This window comes from Oryctolagus cuniculus, chromosome 10 (genome assembly GCF_964237555.1).
Source record: "Oryctolagus cuniculus chromosome 10, mOryCun1.1, whole genome shotgun sequence".
Lineage (NCBI taxonomy): Eukaryota > Metazoa > Chordata > Mammalia > Lagomorpha > Leporidae > Oryctolagus > Oryctolagus cuniculus.
In genome coordinates, this window is record NC_091441.1 from 97,440,597 (window position 1) to 97,466,142 (window position 25,546).

Consider the following 25,546-nt stretch of genomic DNA (forward strand, 5'->3'; position numbering starts at 1 on the left):
AGTAATGCTATTGATCTGTTTAAGAGAAATAAGGGTGTAATTTTCCAGTTCAATGATCTTCAAAAGATCAAGAAGGGGATTGCTGGGTCTCCTAGAGTGATAAACATTTAAGAAGTGCAGGGTGGGAAGAGGGGTTGGGGCCACGATGTGGCCTCTGCATTACAAAATAAAGCCCTGGGTGTCCTCGTTTCTCACTGTGGAAAAAAAAAAAAAAAAAAAAAGAAAGAAAGAAAGTAGGTGTCTATTTTGTAATGAGCAGAGCAAAGAGTTGAGCAGCTATTGCTAAATTCCTGTTCCTTGAGGGATTGCAGATGGTCATTCTTTTTATTTCTTAAGAGACTGAGACAGACATGGCTCCCCAAATGCTCACAACAGCTAGGGCTGGTAGCCAGGAACTCAGTCTAGGTCTCCTGCATCAGGGGCAGGAACCCAACTCCTTGGGCATCACAGCTGCCTCCCAGGGTATGCAAAATCAGGAAGCTGCCAACCTGGAGCTGGAGCCAGGACTCTGATATGGGACACAGACAGCTGGGCATCTTAACTGCTAGGCCAAAAGTCTGCCCCACAAGGGATTGAGGGGCCAGCGCTGTGGCACAGTAGGTCAAGCCTCTAACTGTGGTGTCAGCATCCCACATGGGCGCCAGTTCGAGTCCCAGCTGCTCCACTTCCAATCCCGCTCCCTGCTGATGTTCCTGAGAAAGCAGTGGAAGACGGCCCAAGTGTTTGAGTCCCTGCACCTGCATGGGAGACCTGGAAGAGTCTCCCAGCTCTGCCCAGGTCCTGCCATTGTGGCCATCTGGGAAGTGAACCAACAGATGGAAGACTTCTCTCTCCTCTCTCTGCCTCTCAAATAAATAAATCTTTAAAAATAAAGTGGGATTGAAGAGCGTAGGCTCAGGTCATAGGTGTGTCTCAGGCTGGTGCCGCAGGGGGCTTTCTTTGGTCAGCAACAGGAGGCCAGGGGCGTTCTTCAGAGAATGCCATGATGGCAACTGGGCTCCTGCCTGTCAGGCTTATGCAGGTAGTCGGTTATCACTGATGGATCAGGGCCTGTGACATGTCTCAAAATGGAGCCTGGTGTGGGGATGCTAATTATTAGGTGATGTTGGGTCTGGTGAGACCTGACTGACCTGTGCACCACTCCCTTCATTCAGTGAGTTTATCTTAGTAAGTAATTGACTTGCAGTCATAGAAGTGGGGATACGGGAATTGCAAGCTAAAGGAGGGCCTCAAAGGCATTTAGAGAGAGGGGTTTCAAACCAACCCACAGTACCTACTTCGTGAGGCCTGCGGTCTGGGCGCCGGAGTCTCTCGGGGGACTGTACTGGCCGCGCGGCACCCCTGGCCTGGTCGTCCACAGCTCCCTTAAGCCCCTTCAGCCCACCTGGGTACCGCCACCTCCCGCAACCAGGCCCCAGGGCCCCCCAGCGCCAGCGCTGATGTCACCACCCCGCATCCCCGCCTCGCGCCGTCGTTCCCGCCCCGCCCCCTTTCCCGGCGTGCGCCGCGCCGAGGCCCCTCGCCCTCGGCTTCTGCCTGTCGCCTCAAGATGGCGGACACAATGAGCCGGTGCCGCGCCGGTTGTCCGTGAAGCGAGCGGGAAGAGGAACGGTCTGCGAGGCCCCAAGGCCCAGGCAGAAAAGCGTTGCCTGAGCAGGAGGAGGAGGAGGAAGAGGCAGCCCGGCTGCCGCCCGCCCTCCCGCTCGCCGCCAGCGCGGCGCCCGCCCCGCCCGGGTTGGCCGTTCACAAGCCCGCCCGCCCGCTCGCCGCCGGCCCCGCCCCGGCCCTGCGCCGCCGCTGCCTCCAGCAGCCGCCGCCATGAAGCTGACCGACAGCGTGCTGCGGAGCTTCCGCGTCGCCAAGGTGTTCCGCGAGAACTCCGACAAGATTAACTGCTTTGACTTCAGCCCCAACGGCGAGACGGTGATCTCGAGCAGCGACGACGACTCCATCGTGCTCTATGACTGCCAGGAGGGCAAGTGAGTGCGGCGGCGCCCTGGGCCCGGGGCTCGGTCCCTCCCTCCCTCCGGGGGCCCACGCTGCGTGCCGACTCCGGCCATCAGCCTGTTTTGCACTCGCTCCTGCCACGGGCGCCGCTGCCCGGTGGCCATCGGGAGACCTTTTCTTTCTTTCTTTCGAAATAATGGTAGTCACAGTGATAAGAGCATTCTTATTTTGTATGTCTCCGGTCTGCTCTGGGCGCTTCTGCATCGCTTGCCAGACCCCACCTTGACCTTGACCTTTAAACGCCCTGTCGGTGCATCCCGAGCCCAGCAGGTAGCTTTTTCCGCCCCCGCAGACTGTCCAGGGTGCTGGCGGGCTCTGGCCTCCACGCAGAACTGCAGCCTCGGTCGCCGGCGGCCGCGCTCTCTGCCCTCTGCGCGGTGACCTCGATTCAGTCCTGGCACCGCGCCCGGCCTCGTCCCCTCCGCCTCGCGGGCCTTTCTGCCGCCGCTCCGCGTGGGTTGCAGTCCTTAGCTATCAGGATTTATTTGTGGTGCCTCTTTGAGCCCCCTGGCCTTTGCTTCCTGCTCGAAGCCTTTCCCCCAAGTCCCGCAGACCCAGTGCCCGCGCGTTTACAGTGAACTTTTTTTTTTTTTTTTTTTTTTAAGCAACACCTGAAAACTTTTTCTTTTGCCGGACACAAATGAACTTGGCCGAGTCCCATCCCGATCAGAATGGGAGCTCCCGTTAAAACAAAGCGTGCATCATAGAACAATTCCGTTTATCCTCATGCACTTTTTTTTACACTTTATGACTTTATGGCCCACTTGGAATGATCAAAATTCCCATTCTGCTCATGAAACTTTAATGATGTCACAAGTCGTCTGAGACCCACCACACCTGCATCTCTTTGCAAAATCTTAACAGCACCGCACTGCTTTGCCTTTCCCCTGGGGACCTTGTCAGCCTTCCCTCACCCCTATGGAATCACTTCATTTCCCCTCACCACCTTCCCTTAGCAGGCCTGAGGGTGGTGGGTTAATTCTATGGCTACTGGTTTTTCAGACTTCGTTTTGTTACATAGGACAAGTTAATTAGTTTTTAAATACTTGGATTTTTTTTTTCTTTTGAAGAAAGCTGATATCTTTCTTTTGGAACTTACCTCCTCCTTTGTGATTTTGATTATCCAAAGTAATACTGTTTTGGATTGAGCTATAATAATCTTACCAATTTTTCCCCCCACTGGATCTATGAGAAAACATTACGTAACAGGCTCTGAATTTGCCTGCAGCATGTGGAAGAGTAGTCTGCAGTGAGGGTCCTTGGGGGCTAGGGAGTCCTTAGCTTGATGGCTACTTAGTTATTTGAGTCAGCGTTACTCATTTTATAGGTGGATTTCCTCCAGGGCTGGCCTCTAGAATCTGTTTGAAAGAGGGAGTAATGTTCAGATCTGTGGTGGGGGTCCCGATTGTGGAGTTCTGGAGCTTGAAGGAATTTGAAGTTGACTACCTTGAACTCTTTAGTGCTTGTCCACAGATGAGAACCTCTGCAGGGGAACCTTGCATGGAGGTGGATTTCAAAAGAAATGAAGGTTACAATAACATTTCCACAGCATTTCTTTATAGTTTGTCTCCAGATGTGGCATAGTTATAACTTATGGGGAAGGATGGCAGTGACTTGAAGTCTTGTTAAAAGTAAAATGCCAGCTTTATGACATAAGGCAGCTTATTCATTTGAGTTGCAATTTTACATTATTACAAGTTTACAGAAACAACCTATTTGGAAAAACTCCCATATGATCCAAAAACTGGTTACATTTTGCCCCATTTTCTTTATCATTCTGTAAGGAAATACATGTATGCATTTTCCCCCCAGAAACATTGGAGAATAAGTGGGAGGTGTATCAAGTCCCTTTATCCTAGAGTACTTCAATGTGGATTTCCTAAGTACAAAGACTTTTTTTTTTTTTTTTTTTTTTTGGGGGGGGACAGGCAGAGTTAGAGAGAAAGGTCTTCCTTTCTGTTGGTTCACCCCCTAAATGGCCGCTGCGGCTGGCGCACTACGCTGATCCGAAGCCAGGAGCCAGGTGCTTCCTCCTGGTCTCCCAAGCACTTGGGCCATCCTCCACTGCCTTCCTGGGCCACAGCAGAGAGCTGAACTGGAAGAGGGGCAACTGGGTCAGAATCCAGTGCCCTAACCGGGACTAGAACCCGGGATGCCAGCGCCGCAGGTGGAGGATTAGCCAAGTGAGCTGCGGCGCCGGCCTAAAGACATTTTTTTTTAAAGATTTATTTTATTTGAAAAGCAGAGTTACAGCGAGAGAAGACAGAAATCTTCCATTGGCTGGTTTACTCTTCAAATGGCCACAAAGGCCAGAGCTGGGCCAGATGGAAGCCAAGAGCCAGGAGCTTCTTCAGGGTCTCCAATGGGGTGCAGGGGCCCAAGGGCTTGGGCTGTCCTTTGCTGCTTTCCCAAGCTATTAACAGGGAGCTGGATCAGAAATGGAGCAGCCAGGACTTGAACGGGCATCCATATGGGATGCCAGCATTGCAGGCTGCAGCTTTACCTGCTATGCCACAGCACTGGCCCTGAGACATTCTCTTACATCACCAGAGCACAAGTTCTAAATTAGGGAATTTAATATTGGTACTATAGTTTGGGCTCTTTTGAATTTTCTCTAATCAGTTCATTGTTTCTTGTTTCTTTGTGATCTGTGACAAGTGAATGTGGTCTGGTAGGAGCCTGGGTTCTGGTTTAGCCTTGTGAGCAGGTATATGTCATTGGTCAAGTCAGTCCACTGGGTATTAGTCCCTTTAGCTTCCATAATTCTTTTTTTTTTTTTTTTTTTTTTTGACAGGCAGAGTGGACAGTGAGAGAGACAGAGAGAAAGGTCTTCCTTTACCGTTGGTTCCCCCTCCAATGGCCGCCGCGGCCGGCACACTGCGGCCGGCACACCGCGCTGATCCGATGGCAGGAGCCAGGAGCCACGTGCTTCTCCTGGTCTCCCATGGGGTGCAGGGCCCAAGCACCTGGGCCATCCTCCACTGCACTCCCTGGCCACAGCAGAGAGTAGCTTCCATAATTCTAAGTGATAATGTAAAGAAAAATTTTGCCACTAGTATAGATCAACATCAGAGGAAAAATGGTGTTTCTAAGGCATCATATTTTCACAAGATGGTGCTTTAGAATTTGGGAGATTGAAAATGACTAAAACAAGATTTTTTATGCTTAGTATTTTCCAGCTTTTCATTTAAACTTTATAAAGGAGTTCATCCATTGAATGAAATTTCAACTTGGAAGACTATAAAGAATATTGTTTGTGGTAGGTGATGCAAATTACTCAAAGAGAAGGCTTTAGTAGTGTTGCCTTTGTTCATTCCTAATTACCAGAATCATACTTTGAGAGTATATCTGAAAAATGTTGCTCATAGACTTTGAAGATCCTGAAATGGGTGTAATACATAGAATCTTTTAAACTAGGAAAGGGAGTGAAGTAACAGATTTCTGTTATTTGGAACACAGGTTAGTGTTTTGGATGTTTGAAACATACAGGCTAGATCTGAATTTTCCTTCCACCATACCTTTTAACGTTAGCTGTTCAGCTTCTGTCTTTACCATTGGGGATAGGCTGAAAGATGGGTTAAACTTCCATTGATATCTTTAGAGGGCAGGTGCACACTCAGGCATACTGGACTCTTGCTAGTTACCATGTAGTAACCCCATGTTAGGATCCTGAAAATAAATTTTGACAAAGTAGTGTTTGCTGATCTTTTTTGGAGGTAGTGTAATACTATTTCAGTAAAAGTAAGATTGTGGAAAATCCAGTGCGTTTGTCGTGAGAAGTCTTGTTTGGAAGTAGGTTTTACGTAGGGAAGCCTTTGGCTTTGTTGACATTCGAAAAAATTGAAAGTGCCAGTGATTGACTCCTTGAAGCTGCCTGAGTTATCTGGGTTGTTTAGGTTCCAAGAAGATTTTATAGTGAGAAGGTGAACTTTTCTTTTTCATAACCCTTGGTATGGGATTTTGGAATTTCCTAACACTTGATTGTAGGACATTATTTAAAGGCTTTCTTGTTTTTTTTGTTTGCATATTGAAGAGTTGTTCTAGCTTTCTCATCTAGTTTTACATAAATTTTCAGAGGTAAAAAATTAGTTTTGTCTGATTAAAGTGGTATTGTGACAGTATTTGGGTAAAGATTTTTTTTTAAGATTTATTCATTTATTTTTTAAAAGACAAAATGACACCGAGAGAGCTCTTTCATCTGCTGGTTCATTCCCCAAATAGCTACAACAGCCAGATCTGGGCCAGGAGTAAAGAGCTCCATCCTGGTCTCCCACATAGGTGGCAGGGGCCCGATCACTTTTTTTTGCTGCTGTCCAAGGCACATTAGCAGGAAGCTGGATGGCAAGTTGGGTAGCTTTTACTCATATTGGCACTGTGATAATGGAGTGACAGTTTTGAAAACAGTGGATTAACCTTCTATGCCACAATATGACCCCAGATTTACTTCCATTTTATTTGAAAGGCACTGAGACACAGAAAAATAGAAAAAGACCTTCCATGTGCTAGTTTACTCCCCAAATGCCACAACAGCCTGAAGCTCATTCTGGGCCTCCCACATTGGGTGACAGCGACCCAAGCACTTGTGCCATCACCTCCTACTTTGGGGTTTGCATTAGCAGGAAGCTGGAATGAGAAATGGAGTTGAGACTTGAACCTAGACACTCCAATATGGAATGTAGATGTCCCAAGTGGTTTCTTAGCTGCTGCATCAAATGCCTGCCCCTGGTTTAATATTTTATGAGATCAGTTTTATCTTGATCTTCAGGGTTTGGGAAAGAAACATTAAAGGAGCTTCAGCAAATGGATTGGTGACACTCTAGCTTGGATGTGTAATTTTACATTAAAGTGCAAATGAAAGAGCCATTGACTAATTTTGCTTGGGAGAGTTAGGCTTGCCTTCTGAAAATCTCATCAAATGCCTTGGACCAGTAGGCTAGGGAAGATGAATTGCTTTTGCCAGAACAGATTATACTGTATTACAGAAGGCAAGTAGTTTTGCCTCTAGTTTCGGTTTTGATAAATCATTGCCTTTTTGAAGAAGTATTGTAATAAGTGAACAGTTTAAGAAAACTTCTGGGCTCCTGGGTTTTGATGTATTTTCATATCGCTCTTTGATTTAAATAATGACTTTTTTGTGTGCCTTTCTTCCCAAAAGCTATATTTTCTTTTTTTCAAGGCTTACATTCAAACACTGTACTAAAGACTGAATTAAGCCCCTAGATTTATTTCTATCTCCTAACCTTGGCATTAGTTTTTCAAAGTCTTCTTTAGGTGGCTGTTGTATTTGATTGATTGTTGTTTCCTTTCTTTTGGAAGAAATTCTGTGTCTTTGTAGTGTTAGATCTGAACAAGAATGCTCATCCTCGCCACATCATTCAGGTACTTTTCTTTATATGCCAATGCCAGATTTTGGTGATGGCAGGTTTTTTCTTTTGTTGTTTTTTTGGTTTTTTTTGTTTGTTTGTTTGTTTGTTTGTTTTTTAATGTTTATTTTCATCTACTTGAAAGAGATTTTCCATCTATTGGTTCACTCGCCAAATCCCTGGAACCGCTAGGGGTCAGCTAGGCCAAGGCCATGAGCTCAAAACCCCATCTGGGTCTCCCACGTGGGTGGCGGGAGCCCCAGTCACTTGCGCTATCATTTACTGCCTCCCAGGATGCATTAGCAGGAAGCTGGATCAGAAGTAGAGCAGCTCTGACTGCAGCCAGCACTCTTGTACGGAATATGGACATCCCATCTTCGGCACCACAATGCCTGCCCAGGATTTTGATGGTTTTCTTTCTCTGTCCATTTCCTCATCAGACCAAAGAGAACCTTGTACAGTAAGAAATATGGCGTGGATCTCATCAGATATACTCATGCAGCAAACACAGTTGTTTACAGCTCAAACAAAATAGACGGTAAGTAAGCCTTCTTTTTAGGACGTTTTGGTCATGGTTTCTTTTGTTAAATAGTTCGTGGAATATTTGTGACTACTTCTGCTTTGGTTATGATTACTTTAGTTTAAATATTTTCCCATAATGGTAGTAATGCTTATTACATTGTTATGATTGAAGGAATGCTGGAGGCTAGCCACTGACACTTCTGAAGAACTGAAGTCTCCAGATTAGAGTGGGAAGTGAAAAAAGGAAGCAGCTAATTGTATTTATGGTTTTTACTCCTTGAAACTTGAAAGAATACTTTCAGACAAAAAAGGAAAGAATACTTGAAATATCAAGCTGTAAGCAATAGGACCTTCCTGTTCAAAATATATAGATTTAAGGAAAGTTTTAGCATATGCCTAATGTTTTATGAGCTGTGTCACAAAAGACAGTGTACTGACATTAGTTGTTTTTGGTTCCAGTGACTTTTTTTAGATCTGGATTTTATCCCTTTTTATTTATTTATTTTTAAAGATTTATTTATTTGAAAGGCAGAGTGACAGAGAGGGAGAGACACAGAGATAGAGGTTTTACATCTTCTCTTTCACTCCCCAACTGGCTGCAACAGCCTGGGCTGGGCCTGGCTGAAATCAGAAGCAAGGAACTCCATCTAGGTTTCCCACATTGGTGGCAGGAATCCAAGTACTTGGGTCATCATCTGCTGCATCCCAAGCATATTAATATTAGTAGGAAATGGCATTTGAAAAATGGAATAACCAGGACTCAAATCAGCCATTCCAGTATTGGTTGCAGGTATCCCAAGCTGTGGCTTAACTCCACGTACCACAGTGGCCACCCCCCTTTTTATTTTTAAATAAAGCTGATTATTTTGAAAAGAGAAGAGTTATTTTTAAAGATTTATTTATTATTTACTTGAAAGTCAGAGTTAACACAGAGAGAGAGAGAGGTCTTCCATCTGATGGTTCACTCCCCAGATAGCCGATCTGAAGCCAGGAGCTTCTTCCAGGTCTCCCACATGGGTACAGGGGCCAAAGGACTTGGGCCATCTTCCACTGCTTTCTCAGGCCATAGCAGAGAGCGGGATCGGAAGTGGAGCAGCTGGGACTCAAACTGGTGCCCATATGAGATGCCGGCACTGCAGGTGGTGGCTTTACCAGCTAAGCCACAGCGTTGGCCCCTGTGATAAGTCTAAATCAACAGATTATCTGCCTTGAGCTGCAGCAGCTAATTTTCATGTTAAGATCTTCTCCCCCTTTTTTTTTTAATTTCTCTCACTCGTTTATTGATTATTTCACTTTTGCGGTATGATTTTTTTTCTAGTGTCACTCAATAAGGTATTACTTTGGCAGTGCCTATTTTAAGCAGAGCAGTAATCTTTTTTTTTTTTTTTTGAGACTTTCCTGCCTGTACTTGATTTTTAGTAAGTAATATCATTTCTACTTTTTTTCTAAGTACGCAGTGCAGTTGATGCTTTTGGACAAGAGTATAAAATATTAGGATCCTGAGGAACATGTCTGTATGATCATTGGAATGACTGGTAAATTTCTTCTGTTGGGCTGTTTTCCTGAGTGATTAAATGAGGATTCTCCAAATGTGGTACAAGATGAGGCAAATGTATAGCACTTGCAGCTTTGCTGCCAGGCCTCTCTTTAAGGATGTTCGTTTCCTGTCTCAAGTGCATACTGAAGAGTTCCTCCAGCGCTCCGTTTCCTTTTGCCTGATTCCAGGCTGAGGTAGTAGTTTGTACAGTTTGAGGGTCTATGATACCACCCGGTACAGGAGATAACTGTACAGGCCACTGCCTTGCCAGGAACAGTGCGACAGCTACCAAGTGGGGTGGAGAGGATGGCGACGCCCTGCTCATCTCTGGGAAACCAGGTAATGGGAAGGAAGTCTTTTATTTTATTTTACTTTTTTTCTCTTTTTAGGGCAGGTGAGTAATTCCTAGCACTAGAAAAACTAGGAATACTTTGTAGTTGTAATTCAAGAAGTTGAAAGATGTTTTCTAGGGAATGCAAATAGAGTACTTGTTCCCTTTTGCAGGTTAAATGCCCTCTGATTGGAAAGCACCTTGTAAAATCCTGGGTGCTTTCAGCCTCTGTATTCCTGTGTTTTTTTTGCCTTCAGAATGTTCTTTTGGTGTTTGTACATTTCGATACTATTTCCTATTACCAGTTTCTTTACAATTTTTTCTTATTCCAAGTCTTTTTAGCATGATATTTTTCTACTTTTTGGACCTTTATTTCCCTGAGCACCACCATCTTTTTTGTTTACATTTTCAGACAAAAACCATTTGGTTTTTAAGAATGTTTGTCTTGTTTTCCCTAGGCACAAAGCTCTATCATTATTCCTTCCTTTGATATTGTCAAAACTCACTGCTATGACTTGTTGGTGTATTTCATGAGTTAGGTTTTTGAAAATGTTTTTAAGATATTTTTAACCCAACTTTCAATAGTACTTATCTTTTCATTTTGTTTAGTTTCAGTGTAAACTATGTATCCAGTTGAAGATTTGGGAGTGGTGGTCAGGGTTGGGTCACCATACTGTTGGAGAACCCTAGGCAAAAATTTGCAGCTGATCTTCAGTTTAGTGTGGCTGCTCCTTCCTCTGCACCTGTTTCCTTAGCAGCCAAATGTTTTTCTTGAAGGTTCACCACTCTCAGGGTACTGGACCAAGGTCTGAAACTATTGATTTTTTTTCCTCTTTTGGAGGGAAAGGGGCATGGTATATTTGCAGGTCAGGTTGCATTGTAATTATGAAGAAACCAAAGATTGGTAGTAAAGCAGTGATTTTTTTAAACACTGCCCTATATACTGTCTGCTGTCTGCTCTGCTCTTCCACTGCTGAGAGGATTCAGTCACCATGATGTATTCATATCTTGCTTGGGTTATGGAATACAGCGGGTTCATTTCATGTGGTCTTTCCAAGATGAAAAAGCAAAGTAAATGGTGCAATATCATCATACCTTATTTGTCTTCTTACAGATACTATTCGTTACCTGTCATTGCATGACAACAAATATATCAGATACTTTCCTGGACATAGCAAAAGGTAAGACCCAAGTGTTGTAGAAGTAGATATTTTTTGTCCCTGAGGCAACCTAGAAAATAGAAGAATAGAGAATTTTATTAGTGAATTGAACCTGATTCCTCACAGCTGTTTGGCATTTGTCTTATTAACTGTTCTTAGTCAACTCTTGATTTACTGAGGGAGTGGAAGTAGGGGTACGACATCAGAGATAAACTGAAATGTCAGTTAACATTGGTATATTTTCTATTTACTATTATGTAGGGAGAATGTGGATTAAAGATATTAAGTGAAAATTTATATAAAAAAATTAAATTTGGCATTTAGGAACACCAAATCTTAGATACCACTTGATGAAAGAAGGGTTTGCATGTTTGAGGCCTTCTAGTGTAGTTCTTATTTCAGCAGACCGCTATATAAAAATATTCCATTAGAAGATCTTAATGGGGATGCAAAAAAAAAAATTTGTCCTTTGTCAAATTAATCAAATAAATATTTGTTTATTTGATAGGCAAAGAGATAGAAACAGAGGGCTTTGGTCCACTGGTTGTTCCCTAAATGCAGGTGCTGGCCCATGCTGGCTGAGGCCAGGAGTGTGGTCCTGATTTCCTACTTGGGTGGCAGGAACCTAACACTTGAGCCATTAAGCATGGCCTCTGAGGTCTCTGCATCAGCTGGAAGCTGGAGTTGGGAGCCAGAAGGATATTGAACCCACACACTCTGATATGGAATGCAGGCATCTGAATCTTTTGTTACCTTTAAAAAAATTTTTTTAAGATTAATTTATTTATTTGAAAGGTGGCGTTACAGAGGGAGAGAGGGAGATACAGAGAGAGAGAGAGATCTTCCATCTGTTGCTTCACCGCCCAAATGGGCACAATGGCTAGGTCTGGGCCAGATAAAAGCCAGGAGCTTGGAGCTTTTTCTGGGTCTCCTACGTGGGTGCCGGAAGTGGAGCAGCCTGGATTCAGACAGATATACATAGGGATGCTAGTGTCATAGGCCATGGTGTTACCCACTGTACCACGACACTGGCACCTTTTGTTATTTTGAAAGTCAAAAGTTTGGCACTGTGACATAGTAGGAGGCTAAGCCTCTGTCTGCAGCGCTGGAATCCCTTATGGGCACCAGTTCTAGTCCCAGCTGCTCCTCTTCAGATCCAGCTGTGCTGTGGCCTAGGAAAGCAGTGGAAAATAGCCCAAGTGCTTGGGCCCCTGCATTCATGTGAAAGACCCAGAAGAAACTCCTGACTCCTGGCTTTGGATTGGCTCACCTCTGGCCATTGTGGCCACTTGGGAGTGAACCAGAGGATGGAAGACCTTTTTCTCTGTTTCTCTCTGTGATGCTACCTCTCAAATAAATAAATTAAAAAAAAAAAAAAAAAAGGTCTAATGGGGCTGGCATTGTGGCACAGTGAGTTAAGCTGCCACTTATGATACAGGTAATCCATGTTAGAGTACTGATTCAGGTCCCAGCTTCTTTACTTTGGGTCCAGCTTCCCACTAATGTACCTGAGAAGACAGTGGAAAATGTCTCTGCCACCCATGTGGGAGATCAGGATAGAGTTCTTAGCTCCTGGCGTTGGCCTGGCTTATCCCTGGCTGTTAGGGCCCTTTGGGGATTGAACCAGTGATTGGAAGATATCTCTTTTTTTCAAAAAAAAAAAAAAAAAAATTAAAATCAACCAACATGTTTCCTTTTTCTATATTGTAATACAGGTTATTTCTCTCTGTCCCTCATCCCAGTTTTGCCAGTTTTTTTCTCCAAGTTTTAATCATTTGGGATATTTCTTCCTGTTTCCATTTGTAAATGTGTGATAACCCAGGATAGTTCAGAGTGTTATGGAAGTCTGAAAGATGGACTGAGAACTCCATGTTATAAGTTGCATTTCATATTGGGCAGGCAGTTTCTTTGTTGCTGAGGACAGGAGTTAGCAACTGTTAGTTACATTGCAATTCCAGAAAAAAATGGTTTATGACAAGTACATGTTTTTGCATGTCTGCGTTCAAATGAATGCTCACAAATGTACTGTTTATAATTAAGAGTTGTTGGAGTTGCCTGTCATGAATTCTAGATTCAATTTCTACCTGTAATACATATCTATATAGAAATCTCTTCTTTGTCCCCACCTGACAGATCCCTCTCAGTGGTGGTTGTATTTTCTGGTTTAGTTCTTCCCTGTCTGCCTCTCTATTTCTTCATCTCTAACCCTTCCAATTCCTTCAACTCAAAATGTGTTGTTGGTTCACTTCCTTTCCCCTGCCTTCACATCCAGTGACTTACTAAATCTGTTGATTATACCTAGGTTTAACCTTTCGTGTCACTTCACTCTGTACTCTCTCCTTTGCATTCTGTTCTAGCTCAAGTCCTGTCAGGTTTGAAATTTTTTTAATCTAATTGAAAGGCAGAGTTAGTGAGAAGAGAGACAGAGATCTTTCATCTACTGGTTCATTCCCCAAATGGCCACAACAGCCAGGCTGGAAAGGCCAAAGCCAGGAGCCTAGAACTCCATCTTGGTCTCTGACATGTATGGCCAGGGCCCAAGCACTTGAGCCATCTTCAACTGGCAGTGCCATGACGCTGGCCCCTGTCAGGTGAATTACTGTCAAATCCTCATGAATCTTCCAATTGCATACCATCCTGCTACAGTATTCTGGTCTTTTCACAACCTCCTTCAAGTAAGCCTTAATAGCTTTCCATATCTGCCTGCTCCATCTTTCTGGAGTCAGGCCCTGTCTCTTCTGACTCTGACCCATTTCCCCAGCATTCTCTCTCCACACTCCAGCGAGGTGAACTCTGAGCTGTTTTCTGAACATGGGCTTCATGACATCCTATGTGGTACCTTCTGGAAAGGTGTCTTTGAAACCTCAAGTGTTGCTTCTTTCAGAAAGTCTTTTTTTATTATTATTATATTTTGACCGGCAGAGTGGACAGTGAAAGAGAGAGACAGAGAGAAATGTCTTCCTTTTCCGTTGGTTCACCCCACAATGGCCGCCGCAGCTGGTGTGCTGTGGCCGGTGCACCGCACTGATCCGAAGCCAGGAGCCAGGTGCTTCTCCTGGTCTCCCATGGGGGTGCAGGGCCCAAGGACTTGGGCCATTCTCCACTGCACTCCCAGGCCACAGCAGAGAGCTGGCCTGGAAGAGGAGCGACTGGGATGGAATCCAGCGCCCGGACCGGAACTAGAACACCGCCCGGGTGCCGGCGCCGCAGGCGGAGGATTAGCCTTGTGAGCCACAGCGCCGGCCTTCTTTCAGAAAGTCTTATATGGCCCTCTCTGGCCCTTTCTTGGAGCCGTGGAGACTAGAAAGTTAAACTTTTTTTTTTTTTAAAGATTGATTTATTTATTTGAAAGGCAGAGTTATACAGAGAAAGAAGGAGACACAGAGGAAGGTCTTCTATCCGCTGGTTCACTCCCCAATTGGCCGCAACAGCTGGAGCTGGGCTGATCTGAGGCCAGGAGCCACGAGCTTCTTTCGGGTCTCCCACATGGGTGCAGGGGCCCAAGGACCTGGGTTATCTTCTACTCTTTCCCAGGCCATGGCAGAGAGCTGGATGGGAAGAAGAGTAGCCTGGACGCGAATTGGCACCCATATGAGATGTTGGCACAGTAGGTGGCGGCTTTACCTGCTACGCCACAGTGTCAGCCCCAACAGTTAAACTTCTTTAGGGTTGGGGTCTTCTTGTGTTTCCTATACTTTTCAGCATAGATCCTTTGTATCAGGATTGACCTTCACTGAACTCTTGAGGTAAATGCCATGACATAAAATTACATGTCCATATGCATTCCGCTCATCTGTTTTATTATTACTTCAGTTTTATCAGGGAATTTTAATTATTAACAGTATCTTTAAAAATTTTAAGTTGAAGAGCTAGTACAAATGTTTGAATTATATTAGAAGAAATATTTTAAGTAAGTTATTTGTATAGCAGAGTATCCCTTATCTGAATTTCTATTTATTTATATATTTATTTATTTGTTGGGTTTTGACACATGTGTCTATAAATATTGAAATATATTGGGGAGGCCATTGAATCTCAATAGGAAATTCATTCATGGTTCATATTTATCTGAAGGACATAGGCCTGATTACTTTTAGCATACCTGTGTTTTAGTTGTGATCCATCACATAACGTCAAGTGTGGAATTTTTCTTTGTTTCTTTTTTTTAAAGATTATTTATTTGAAATGCAGAGTTTACAGAGGGGCTGGGAGAGGGAGAAGGAGAGAGAGAAAAAGAGAGAGGAAGAACCATCCACAGGTTCACTTCCTCAAGGGCCACAGTGGTCGGAGCCAGGATCTGGAGCCAGGAGCCAGGAGATTCTTCGGGGTCTCCCACATGGTGCAGGGGCCCAAGCACTTGGGCCATCTTCTGCTTTCCCAGGTCATTAGCAGGGAGCTGGATTGGAAATGGAGCAGCCAAGACTCAAACTGGCGCCCTTTTGGGATGCCGGCACCGCAAACTTCGGCTTAATGCTTTAACTCCCTGAGCCACAGTGCTGGCCCCAGCTGCTCCACTTCTAATCTAGCTCCCCGCTAATGTGCCTGGGAAAAGTAGCAGAAGAGGGTCCAAAGCTTGGTTCCCTGTACCCACACGGGAGACCAGATGAAACTCCTGGCTCTTGGCTTCAGTCTGGCCCAGCCCCGGTTGTTAAATCCGTTTGGAGAGTAACTGCAAATAGAAAATTAATCTCTCTCTCCCTTTCTCTGTAACTTTGCCTTTCAAATAAATAAATAAATCTTTTTAAAAAAAGAAGAAATTCACATCTTCAGATCTAACTCCTACCCAGACTTACTGGATTAGAAGCTCTAAGAATGGATCTCATCATCCTAGCTCGACCTTGCCTTCAGGTGATGCTAATGCCACATTAGCGTCTTGGCCACAGTGTTCATGTGATGAACATTGATGGAGTCCACAAACATCTTGTTAAGGAATCTTGTTCTGATTGAGAAATATTCAATACCATAAACTGTCCCTGTTGAGAGGTATATCCTTGGCTGGTGCTGTGGCATAGCAGGTTAAGCTGCCACCTGTAGCACAGGCATCCCATATGGGCTTCTGTTCAAATCCTGGCTGCTCTACTTCCAATCCAGTTCCCTGCTAATCTGCCTGGGAAAGCAGCGGAGGATGGCCCAAGTCCTTGGGCCCCTGCATCCACATGGGAGACCTGTTTGAATCTCCTGCTTCCTGGCTTCAGCCTGGCCCATCTGCAGCCTTTGCAGACATTTGTGGAGTGAACCAGCGGATGGAAGATCTGTCTCTCCATTGCTCTTTGTTAATTCTGCCTTTTGTGTAAATATTTATAAAATGAATTAAAAAAAAAAAAAAAGACATATGGGGGCTGGTGCTCTGGTGTAGCAGGTAAAGCCGCCACCTGCAGTGCCCACATCCCATATGGGCACCGGTTCAAGTCCTGGCTTCTCCACTTCTGATCCAGCTCCTTTCTATGGCCTGGGAAAGCAGTGGAAGATGGCCCAAGTCCTTGGGCCCCTGCACCCGTGTGGGAGACTTGGATACAGCTCCTGGCTCCTGGCTTCAGATTGGCGCAGCTCCAGCTGTTGTGGCCAGTTGGGGAGTGAACCAGCAGATGCAAGACCTCTCTCTCTCTTTCTCTCTCTCTCTGCCTCTCCTTCTCTCTCTGTATAACTCTCTGACTTTCAAGTAAATAAATAAATCTTTTTTTTTTTTTTTTTTTTTTTTTTTTTTTTTTTGACAGAGTGGATAGTGAGAAAGAGAGAGACAGAGAGAAAGGTCTTCCTTTTGCCATTGGTTCACCCTCCAATGGCCACCATGGCTGGCGCGCTGCGGCCGGCACACTGCACTGATCCGATGGCAGGAGCCAGGTGCTTCTCCTGGTCTCCCATGGGGTGCAGGGCCCAAACACTTGGGCCATCCTCCACTGCACTCCTGGGCCACAGCAAAGAGCTGGCCTGGAAGAGGGGCAACCGGGACAGAATCCGGCGCCGCTAGGTGGAGGATTAGCCTATTGAGCCGCGGCGCCGGCCAAATAAATAAATCTTTAAAAAAAAAAAAAAGATATATAGGTCAGTGGTTTTTAGTAAATTCACAGAATTCTGGAGCTGTCAGCACTATGTAATTCCAGAAAGTTTTCATTACCCGAAAGAGTAACCTTGTGTCCATTAGTCACTCCCCAAGTCCTTGGCAAACACTAACCTACTTTCTGTCTCTAAAAATTTGCCTATTGGGGCTGATGCTGTGGAATAGCGGGTAAAGCTGCTACCTGCAGTACTGGTATCCCATATGGTCGCCTATCAAGTCCCAGCTGTTCCACTTCCCATCCAGGTCTCTGCTATGGCCTGGGAAAGCAGTGGAAATGGCCCAGGTTCTCAGGCCCCTGCACCCGCGTTGGAGACTCGAAAGAGGCTTCTGGCTCCTGGCTTCAGAACGGCGTAGCTGCAGCTGTTGTAGCCATCAGAAATGAACCAGTGGATGGAGGACCTCTCTCTCTATTTCTCTCTATACCTCTGCCTCTAACCGCCTTTCAAATAAATAAATCTTTGAAAAAAGGAAAAAGATTTGACTATTCTAGACATTCTCTGTAAATGGAATCATACTAAGGCCTTTCGTGTCTGACTTTTATTTAGCATGTTCCCAAAATTACTCTTTATTGACTCATGACTCAGCACTTCATTCCTTTTTATTGTCAAGTAATATTCCACTGCATTGTATGGCGAGAGATATATGTGGGTGATGGTGGTAAAGCTTATTTATTTATTTATCTGAAAGGCAGAGTGATGGAGAAAGATCTTCCATTTGCTGATTTCATCCCTAACTGGCTGCAGCAGCCATGCCTGGGCCGGGTCAAAGCCAGGAGCCAGAAACTTCATCTGGGTCTCCCTCATGGGTGGCAAGGGCCCAAGTACTTCAGTCATCTTCCACTGCCTTCCCACATGTATAATAGCAGGAAGCTGGATTGGAGGTGGAGCAAGTGGAGCAACTGGGACTCAAACTAGCACTCCGATATTGGAGGCGGCTATCCCTAGCAGTGGATTAACTCAGTGAACCGTAACACCAGCCCCTGTAGGGTATATTTTCTTTATGTGTTAGTTAATAGACATTTGAGATTTTGTTTACTCTGACTATTGTGAATGATAGTATGATTATTGGTATATGTTTTTGCATGAACATTTTTAGTTCTCTTGAGTATATACCTAGAAGTGAAATTTCTGGGTCATAATAACTGTTTTTGGAAAAATGTTTTCTAGAGCAATTGTGCCATTTTACATTTCCATCAGAAATGTATGAGAGTTCCCGTTTCTCCACTATCTTTTTTTTTTTTTATATATTTATACTAAGGCTTTAAGTTGCTTTTTTCATTATACTAGTTGTCTTTGATTATCCCAGATATGCTTGTGTATGTGTATTTCTTAACATGGCAGTTTGGGACAACAGGTATATATAGGTAGGTGGAGTGGTTTAGAGTTCACATCCAGTTTTGCCTCAACTCCTATTTATCTTGATACTTTGCAGGGTGGTGGCCTTGTCTATGTCACCTGTGGATGACACTTTCATTTCTGGGTCTCTTGATAAGACCATTCGACTCTGGGATCTCCGGTCTCCTAACTGCCAGGTAATGGTACCTTACAGATAAAATTTTTGGGCATTTTCTTTAGTAGTCAGTATTATCTCTCCCTCTTAAAGGAGAAAGCAGTGGTTTTATTCTGGGATCCCAGAGTCTTCTTAAATATGGGAGAAAACCTGTTTTCCTGGTAGGTAGATGGTAAGCATACACCATAATATAGTTCAAATCGCATTGTACAGTGCGGCTTAGTGGTTTTTTTTTTTTTTTTTTTTTTTTTTTTTTTTTTTTTTTTAAGATTTGTTTATTTATTTGAAAGGCAGAGTTACAGAGAGGGAGGGGGAGAGAGTGAGGTCTTGCATCTGCTGGTTCACTCCCTAGATGGCCGCAGCGGCCGGAGCTGTGCCAGTCTGAATGTAGGAGCCAGGACCTTCTTCTGGATCTACCACATTGGTGTAGGGGCCCCAAGCACTTGGGCCATCTTCTACTGCTTTCTCAGGCCATTAGCAGAGAGCTGGATTGAACACGGAGCAGCTGGGACTCGAACCGGCGCCCATATGGGATGACAGAAATGCAGGTGGTGGCCTTACCCACTACGCCACAGAGCCAGCCCCATGGCTTAGTTTTTAAAAGAGAGTTTTCCTAGAGCCTTTGAGCTTCAACTTTTAGCCTCAGGAGATTTGTCTTTGAACTGTAATATTGTGTAGTTAGGATTGACTGGAAATCTGCTTGGCAACTTGGGTTTTGTTTTGTTTTGTTTTAGTTTCATTTTAGTTATTTTTTAATGTTTTGTTCAGTAGCTAGGCTGGTATCTGTTCATATCCTTTTCATAGTTTTTACTGGGAAAAGTAAATTGTATAGTGACAATATTTATTAACTGTTTTATTTTCTCTTAGGGTCTGATGCATCTACAGGGCAAACCAGTTTGTTCTTTTGACCCAGAAGGGTTGATTTTTGCTGCAGGTGTCAACTCTGAAATGGTTAAACTTTATGATCTTCGCTCTTTTGATAAGGTAAACCTTTGAAGCTTTGAGTTTGGAGGATGAGCTGAGAATTTTAAGAGCCTTTTTCTATGGTAGAAATCTGTGGTCGCTTATTAGAGAGTGGCAGAGCAGTGTTTCATCCTCTGCTTTCCTAGTCAGAAAGGAACCTAAAGGGATAGGAGTTGGTTCTGGAAGAAGGAGTTATTTATGTACCTTGGGTCTGGAGCTGTATCTCTATTTTGCAGGGGCCATTTGCAACCTTTAAGATGCAGTACGATCGGACTTGTGAATGGACAGGACTTAAGTTCAGCAATGATGGCAAGCTCATTCTTATCTCCACCAATGGCAGCTTCATCCGTCTCATTGATGCATTCAAGGGAGTGGTGATGCACACATTTGGGGTGAGCTTATAGCCTTTAAAGATGGCTGTTTCTCTGCTCTTACCTCTAGGGCTGAGAGTTGTGTTAGCTAGTTGTGGAGATCAGCAATTACCCAGTTACCATGGCCTGGGCTTGCATTTTCTTCCTGCACATTAGCTTATTCCCTTTGGATTCTGAGACCTCCACTTCTTACCAAGTGACCCAGATTTGGAATTCAGATATAAGTTAATGTCTAATAACAGACTTTTCTTGCTTCCTTGACTGGAATTGGGGATAGTGGTTAGATTGTAAAGGGTAGCAGCCATGTTTGGAACGTTGGCATTGTGCAGACAAGAAGAGAGTTTCGTGGAAAGGAACGTGATGCATATACTCCATCTGCGTTTCTAGGTAAATTTTTTTTTTTTTTAATTTATTTGACAGGTGAAGTTATAGACAGTGAGAAAGAGAGACAGAGAGAAAGGTCTTCCCTTCGTTGGTTCACTCCCAAATGGCTGCCATGGCCGGCGCACTGCGCCGATCCAAAGCCAGGAGCCGGGTGCCTCTTCCTGGTCTCCCATGCGGGTGCAGGGCCCAGGCACTCGAGCCATCCTCCACTGCCCTCCCAGGCCACAGCAGAGAGCTGGACTGGAAGAGGAGCAGCTGGGACTAGAACCCGGTGCCCATATGGGATGCCATCGCTGCAGGCGGAGGACTAACCAAGTGAGCCACAGCGCCAGCCCCTAGGTAAATCTTTTTATTAAGATAACTGCTCTGTTTTGTTTTAGGGTTATGCCAACAGCAAAGCTGTCACGCTGGAGGCTTCATTTACTCCTGACTCTCAGTTTATTATGATTGGTGAGCTGCCTTTTATCTGTTTAATAGATCTTTTCAGATTTCTATATAGAACATTATGCCAAGAATATAGCATCTTTATACCATTCTGATTTTTGGGTTCTTTATTGGAATTGGCATTAGTTTTGGTTTTCCCTGGACCAGCTATATAAGCACTACCTTATTAGTAATACTGAATTCCTGATATAACCCTGCATTCAGTTATCTTAGTAGGTACGGTCATGGCATTCACCCCCTTTGTATATAATTTCAATTTTCTTTTTTTTTTTTTTTTTTTTTTTGACAGGCAGAGTGGACAGTGAGAGAGAGAGACAGAGAGAGAAAGGTCTTCCTTTTGCCGCTGGTTCACCCTCCAATGGCCGCCGCTGCAGCCGGCGCACCGCGCTGATCCTGGCAGGAGCCAGGAGCCAGGTGCTTTTCCTGGTCTCCCATGGGGTGCAGGGCCCAAGCACCTGGGCCATCCTCCACTGCACTCCCTGGCCATAGCAGAGAGCTGGCCTGGAAGAGGGGCAACCGGGACAGAATCCGGCGCCCCAACCGGGACTAGAACCCGGTGTGCCGGCGCCGCAAGGTGGAGGATTAGCCTATTGAGCCACGGCGCCGGCTCTCAATTTTCTAAAAAATGCTTGTTTATTGATTTTCATCTACTTGAAAGGCAGAGCAACTGAAAGCCCAATGCCCACAGTAGCCAGTGCTGGGCTAGGCTGAAGCCAGGGGGTGGCCGGGACCCAAGCACCTGAGCCATCATCTGCTGACTCCCAGGCACATTAACAGCAAACTAGATCGGAAGTAGAGTAGAACCAGCATGCCAGTACAGGCTGCCAGTGTCCCGAGCAGCAGCTTAACTAGTTTTGGCCACAATGCCAAAATGAGCAAAAGTGACTTGCTCACAAATAACCAGGGTCAAGATCAATTCTCAAAATACTTTACCTTCACTGTCTTTTCTCCCTCTCAATTTCTGCTGAGGGCTTGGTCCTTGGCCTCTCCAGACCTCAAACATCTCTTTCCAAGTTATCTTTCTATTTGTTAGGCCTTGAGCTCTTATTAAATTTTTCTTTGGTCATTCTCTTTAGGTTCAGAGGATGGCAAGATCCATGTTTGGAATGGAGAAAGTGGTATAAAAGTTGCTGTGTTGGATGGTAAACACACAGGCCCCATCACCTGTTTGCAGTTCAACCCCAAGTTCATGACCTTTGCCAGCGCATGTTCCAACATGGTATGTGAATGACAGGTGTCTTCCACTAAAGAACTCTTTCTAGCTGGGTGGTGGCTGCCTCAACAGGAGCAGAAAGCTGTGTTCTACATAGCTTCATTACTAGCACCCAAGTTTACTTCTCAACTGGGGGCTTCCCTGTTTCAGCTCCCATTTTGTGGTTTCTCGTTGGGCTGGCCTTTCCATTTTATTCTCAGGATTAGGATCACCTCTAAGTTGCCAGGAGATTGCATGCCAGTTTTTGCAGTGGACTCTGCATTTATGCCTAAACCACCTGTGCTACGTGTGATAGCTGTTGTACTCCTTCACATATTATGAATTAGCCTTTTGTGGCTAAAAACTTTGAGTTCTCCGTTCCTCTTGGTGTATATTGAATTGGTCAGCAGTTCTTACAAGTAATTGTAACTCACCACTTAGAATTAAGTAAGGCCCTTGTCTCTTCCTAGATGTTACCAGCAGAACAAGGATCAGTGAGTTTTAGCTTCTAGTTTCTTCTTGGGATCTCTTAAACCTACCTGGGTATTTGGGGATGAGGCCTACACAGAGCACATTGTCCCACCCCCCACCTTTTTTCTTTACCAAGAAAGTAATGTCGGAAGAAATGCAACAAAGCCATCCAATCCGACCTCTTGTTTTTTCTGACTTGGGAGAAGGGTTGTCTGAGGTCATCTGGTACACCAGCAGTGAGGCCAGTTTCCCTGGACATCTCCCTAGTGGCACTCCTCTTTTTCCTTCTGACCTTTGACCTCTGTATTGGGTGTTAGAGGTAAATAGAAGCAGGGGAGAGTTTCTTTCACCATAGATGATCAGGGTTGTGTAGTCAGGAGGTTTCATCAGGCGGTAGAGTCCTCCACCACTGGGGCTGGGCACTTGGATGTTATGGGGTGGGATATGGGGAACCATCAGCAGTGAGCAGTTGCTGAGCTTTCTAAAGTTGACTTATGTTCTCCTTGCAGGCTTTCTGGTTGCCCACCATTGATGACTGACCCTGATGCAGTGTGGCTATTTCTGTACAGTGATGGTACCCAGCAGGACAAAAACTCAGAGAGGACTGAGATAAGAGTAGGATTGAATGATTGGACTGGGCTGGAGAACATCTTCACACGGCCTTCCCTGGATGTGCTGTACAGCTGCTCAAAAGAAAGAAGTTACTTTGCTGAGGTTCTTCAAAAGGACTCTTGGTGCAACAGACTCCTTGAGGCACAGCTTTTCCAGCTGTTACTGCACCAGGCTCCTCCAGAGGAGTGGCAGACCCATGATGAGGATATCGGGGGCTCTCGAGGCGCCTTCCATTGTGAATGTATTTGCTGCTGAGGAGCTGGTGGAGTCGTCAATTCTGCACATCCCTTCTCCCACCCCCACAAATGCATGGGAAACCACAGTTCTGGTTTTGAGATGCTAGGGCAGCTCAGTGCCCCTTCACCTCACCCTGCATGTCTTGTTACTGGGTCTCCCTGTGTTATTGTGGCATTATTCCACAACCATCATGTTTCTTAGGTGCCAAACATGTACAGACTACAAGAAATTCATGTATTTTGGGGTCAGAGAAAGGGACAGATTGGAAAGCTGTGCAGTGTGAAGGTGGGTGGTCTAGGGAGACCTCAGGCTCTGGGTGTTGGGTGGGAAAGGACCCAAGATCCTGAAAGGGAGGGAAGGGGGTAGGGCTGGAAGATTTAACAGTGGCTTGGTGTAGTCCCCCATCAAGATGAACCCACAGTCATCCTGGGTGCCTACTGAGCTGTTTGTACAAAGCAAGGTAGTAGTCTATTTTTGTACACGAGCTACTTCAGCTTTCCTGTGGGCCAGTATTGTGGAGTGAGTCTGAGTTGTTTACACTGATGCCTTCCCTGCTCATCACAAATGTGTACATAGTCTCCAGATGAGACCACCCCTTGCCCCAGCTCCCGACCAAGAGCTGGTTCTAGGCCTGTGTTATATGTTATATTTAGCCTTTTTATACATGACCTTTGACTTCTGTTTGTATTTTAGCACAGTGTGTGCACCTTCATTTAAATCTATCTGTGCACATACATGCATATATATATTATATATAAAATCTGTAGTTTCTCGGAGTTCAGCTGAAGGAGACGGAGTTGTGCAGCCTGGGAGAGACTGTGTCCTTGCTAATGTTTGCCACAAGTGTTAGTAAGTCTTCCCTATTACCTGTTTCCTTTTGGGAGACTGAATGAAGCAAAGCTTCTAGTGTTTGTTGTTTCCATGGCAGCTAAGTGAGGGTCTTGGGGCAATTCTCTAGTGTTCCTCAAGCCGCGCTTTGGGGCTCTCCCTGCAGTATTAGCCCCCTTTTTGCCTGGTGATGCTCTGTCTGCACCTGTATGTGTGTGACAGTCACTCTTGCACGGCTTCTTTGTCTGGCTTTTGGCATCTGAGGACAGGATGCTGGAACCAGAGCATTTTCAGTTTGTCTGACGTTTCCTTGCCAGTTGCAGGTCACTCCCATTTGTATGTCTGCTTTCTTGCTGCTTTTCCTTGCTTTCTCTTGGGAGATCAAGGGGCTCTAGCTAGGCCCTAGTTGAAATGAACTGCAGCTAGCCTATCCTTTTTTTTTTCTTGCATGACCTTCTTAGAGCGAAGCAAGGTATGCTTTTTCACTGTTCCAACCAAATATGTGTATGTAGGCAGCAGTTCCTGTAGATCCAGAAACTGAGATTCAACAAGACTCTGACTTGCCCAAGGGACTATTGGCTGCTAGGGGGTAAACAAAGCCATCTCTGCTTTTATTGAGCAGCGGGGATAGGCTGTGAATTGCTAGCACTTTTTTTTTTTTTTTAAAGCAATTACTTTTTGAGTTGTTCCCTAGACTGAAAGGGCAAGAGGCATACACCTTTCCTAAATGTAGACTGGAATCAGCAGCTGCCACAGTGCCACCCACTGTGTAGCTCTGCCTTCCCAGAGTGGAGGGAGGGACTTTGAGAAACCACATAATCTCAGCTGATGACTGCCCACCTGTGGCTTTTCAGGGTAGAAAATTCATGCTAGGAATAACCGTTCAGAGAAACTGAGTTGACAAGAAAGGCCATATAACTTCCACGTGTGCCACCAGAGTAGCCACCAAGCACGACTTACCCAGCAGAGGAAAACAACTGTGTAGGAGTTCCTGTGTGTCCAAACTTCAAAGTGTGTCTGGGCCGTGGAGGTGCAGAAAAGATAAAGCTGGGTAAGGTGTAACAGGGGAGGAGAGGGGCTGAGGCCTGGGGCCGTAGGGGTGCTCTCAGTGGGAGTCCGAGGTGCTCAAGCTTTCCTTGGTAAGGAGGGGCTGCTTGCCAGCCTCTTTAAGAGTCAGGGCCAAAGCATTGATTTGTATGTGACAGCGACACTGCACTACTCAACCACCAGCCAGTCGAGTATTTTTAAAAATTATTCCCCCTTGCAATTGTAATTATTGCTTATTAAGGAAAATTTGGGAATCACTTTGCCTCCCAAATACTACCAATGTTAATCTTTTGGTGTTAAATGTTCCTCTAGATATTTCTGTGCATAGATTTTTGTGTGTTTACATAGTTGTTATCTGCTGTACATACAATTTTATGTCCCTTTTGTACTTAACATATAAACATTTTTTTTCCATGTTACCAGTCTTAAATAGTTTTGTGGTTGTAGCCTCTCCCATCGAGTTTCTGTAGCATTGTGTGCCTGGTTCCCAGAGTTGAGGTTGGGGTGGCT

At 45.0% G+C, this 25,546-nt stretch overlaps 1 protein-coding gene and 1 non-coding gene across 2 annotated transcripts; both read left to right on the top strand.

The window, feature by feature from the left end:
- The first annotated feature begins 1,538 nt into the window (after window positions 1-1,538).
- WDR82 (WD repeat domain 82) lies at window positions 1,539-25,455 on the top strand. Its single transcript, XM_002713236.5, has 9 exons — window positions 1,539-1,979; window positions 7,811-7,908; window positions 10,875-10,941; window positions 18,410-18,509; window positions 19,355-19,471; window positions 19,687-19,842; window positions 20,586-20,655; window positions 21,726-21,868; window positions 22,822-25,455. The coding sequence occupies exons 1-9, from the start codon at window positions 1,819-1,821 to the stop codon at window positions 22,849-22,851; spliced, it is 942 nt and encodes a 313-aa protein (XP_002713282.1). The 5' UTR covers window positions 1,539-1,818; the 3' UTR covers window positions 22,852-25,455.
- On the top strand, window positions 9,620-9,698 carry MIRLET7G (microRNA let-7g). The gene has a single exon (NR_162449.1). It is a non-coding gene; the product is annotated as a microRNA let-7g (primary transcript).
- Window positions 25,456-25,546: the final 91 nt, after the last annotated feature.

Excerpts from the sequence above, each read along its gene's own strand:
- WDR82 (XM_002713236.5), top strand. The coding sequence starts at position 1,819 with ATGAAGCTGACCGACAGCGTGCTGCGGAGCTTCCGCGTCGCCAAGGTG. Across the intron at positions 19,843-20,585 it reads TGGTGATGCACACATTTGGG|GGTTATGCCAACAGCAAAGC; the intron begins GTGAGCTTATAG and ends GTTTTGTTTTAG. Across the intron at positions 20,656-21,725 it reads CTCTCAGTTTATTATGATTG|GTTCAGAGGATGGCAAGATC; the intron begins GTGAGCTGCCTT and ends CATTCTCTTTAG.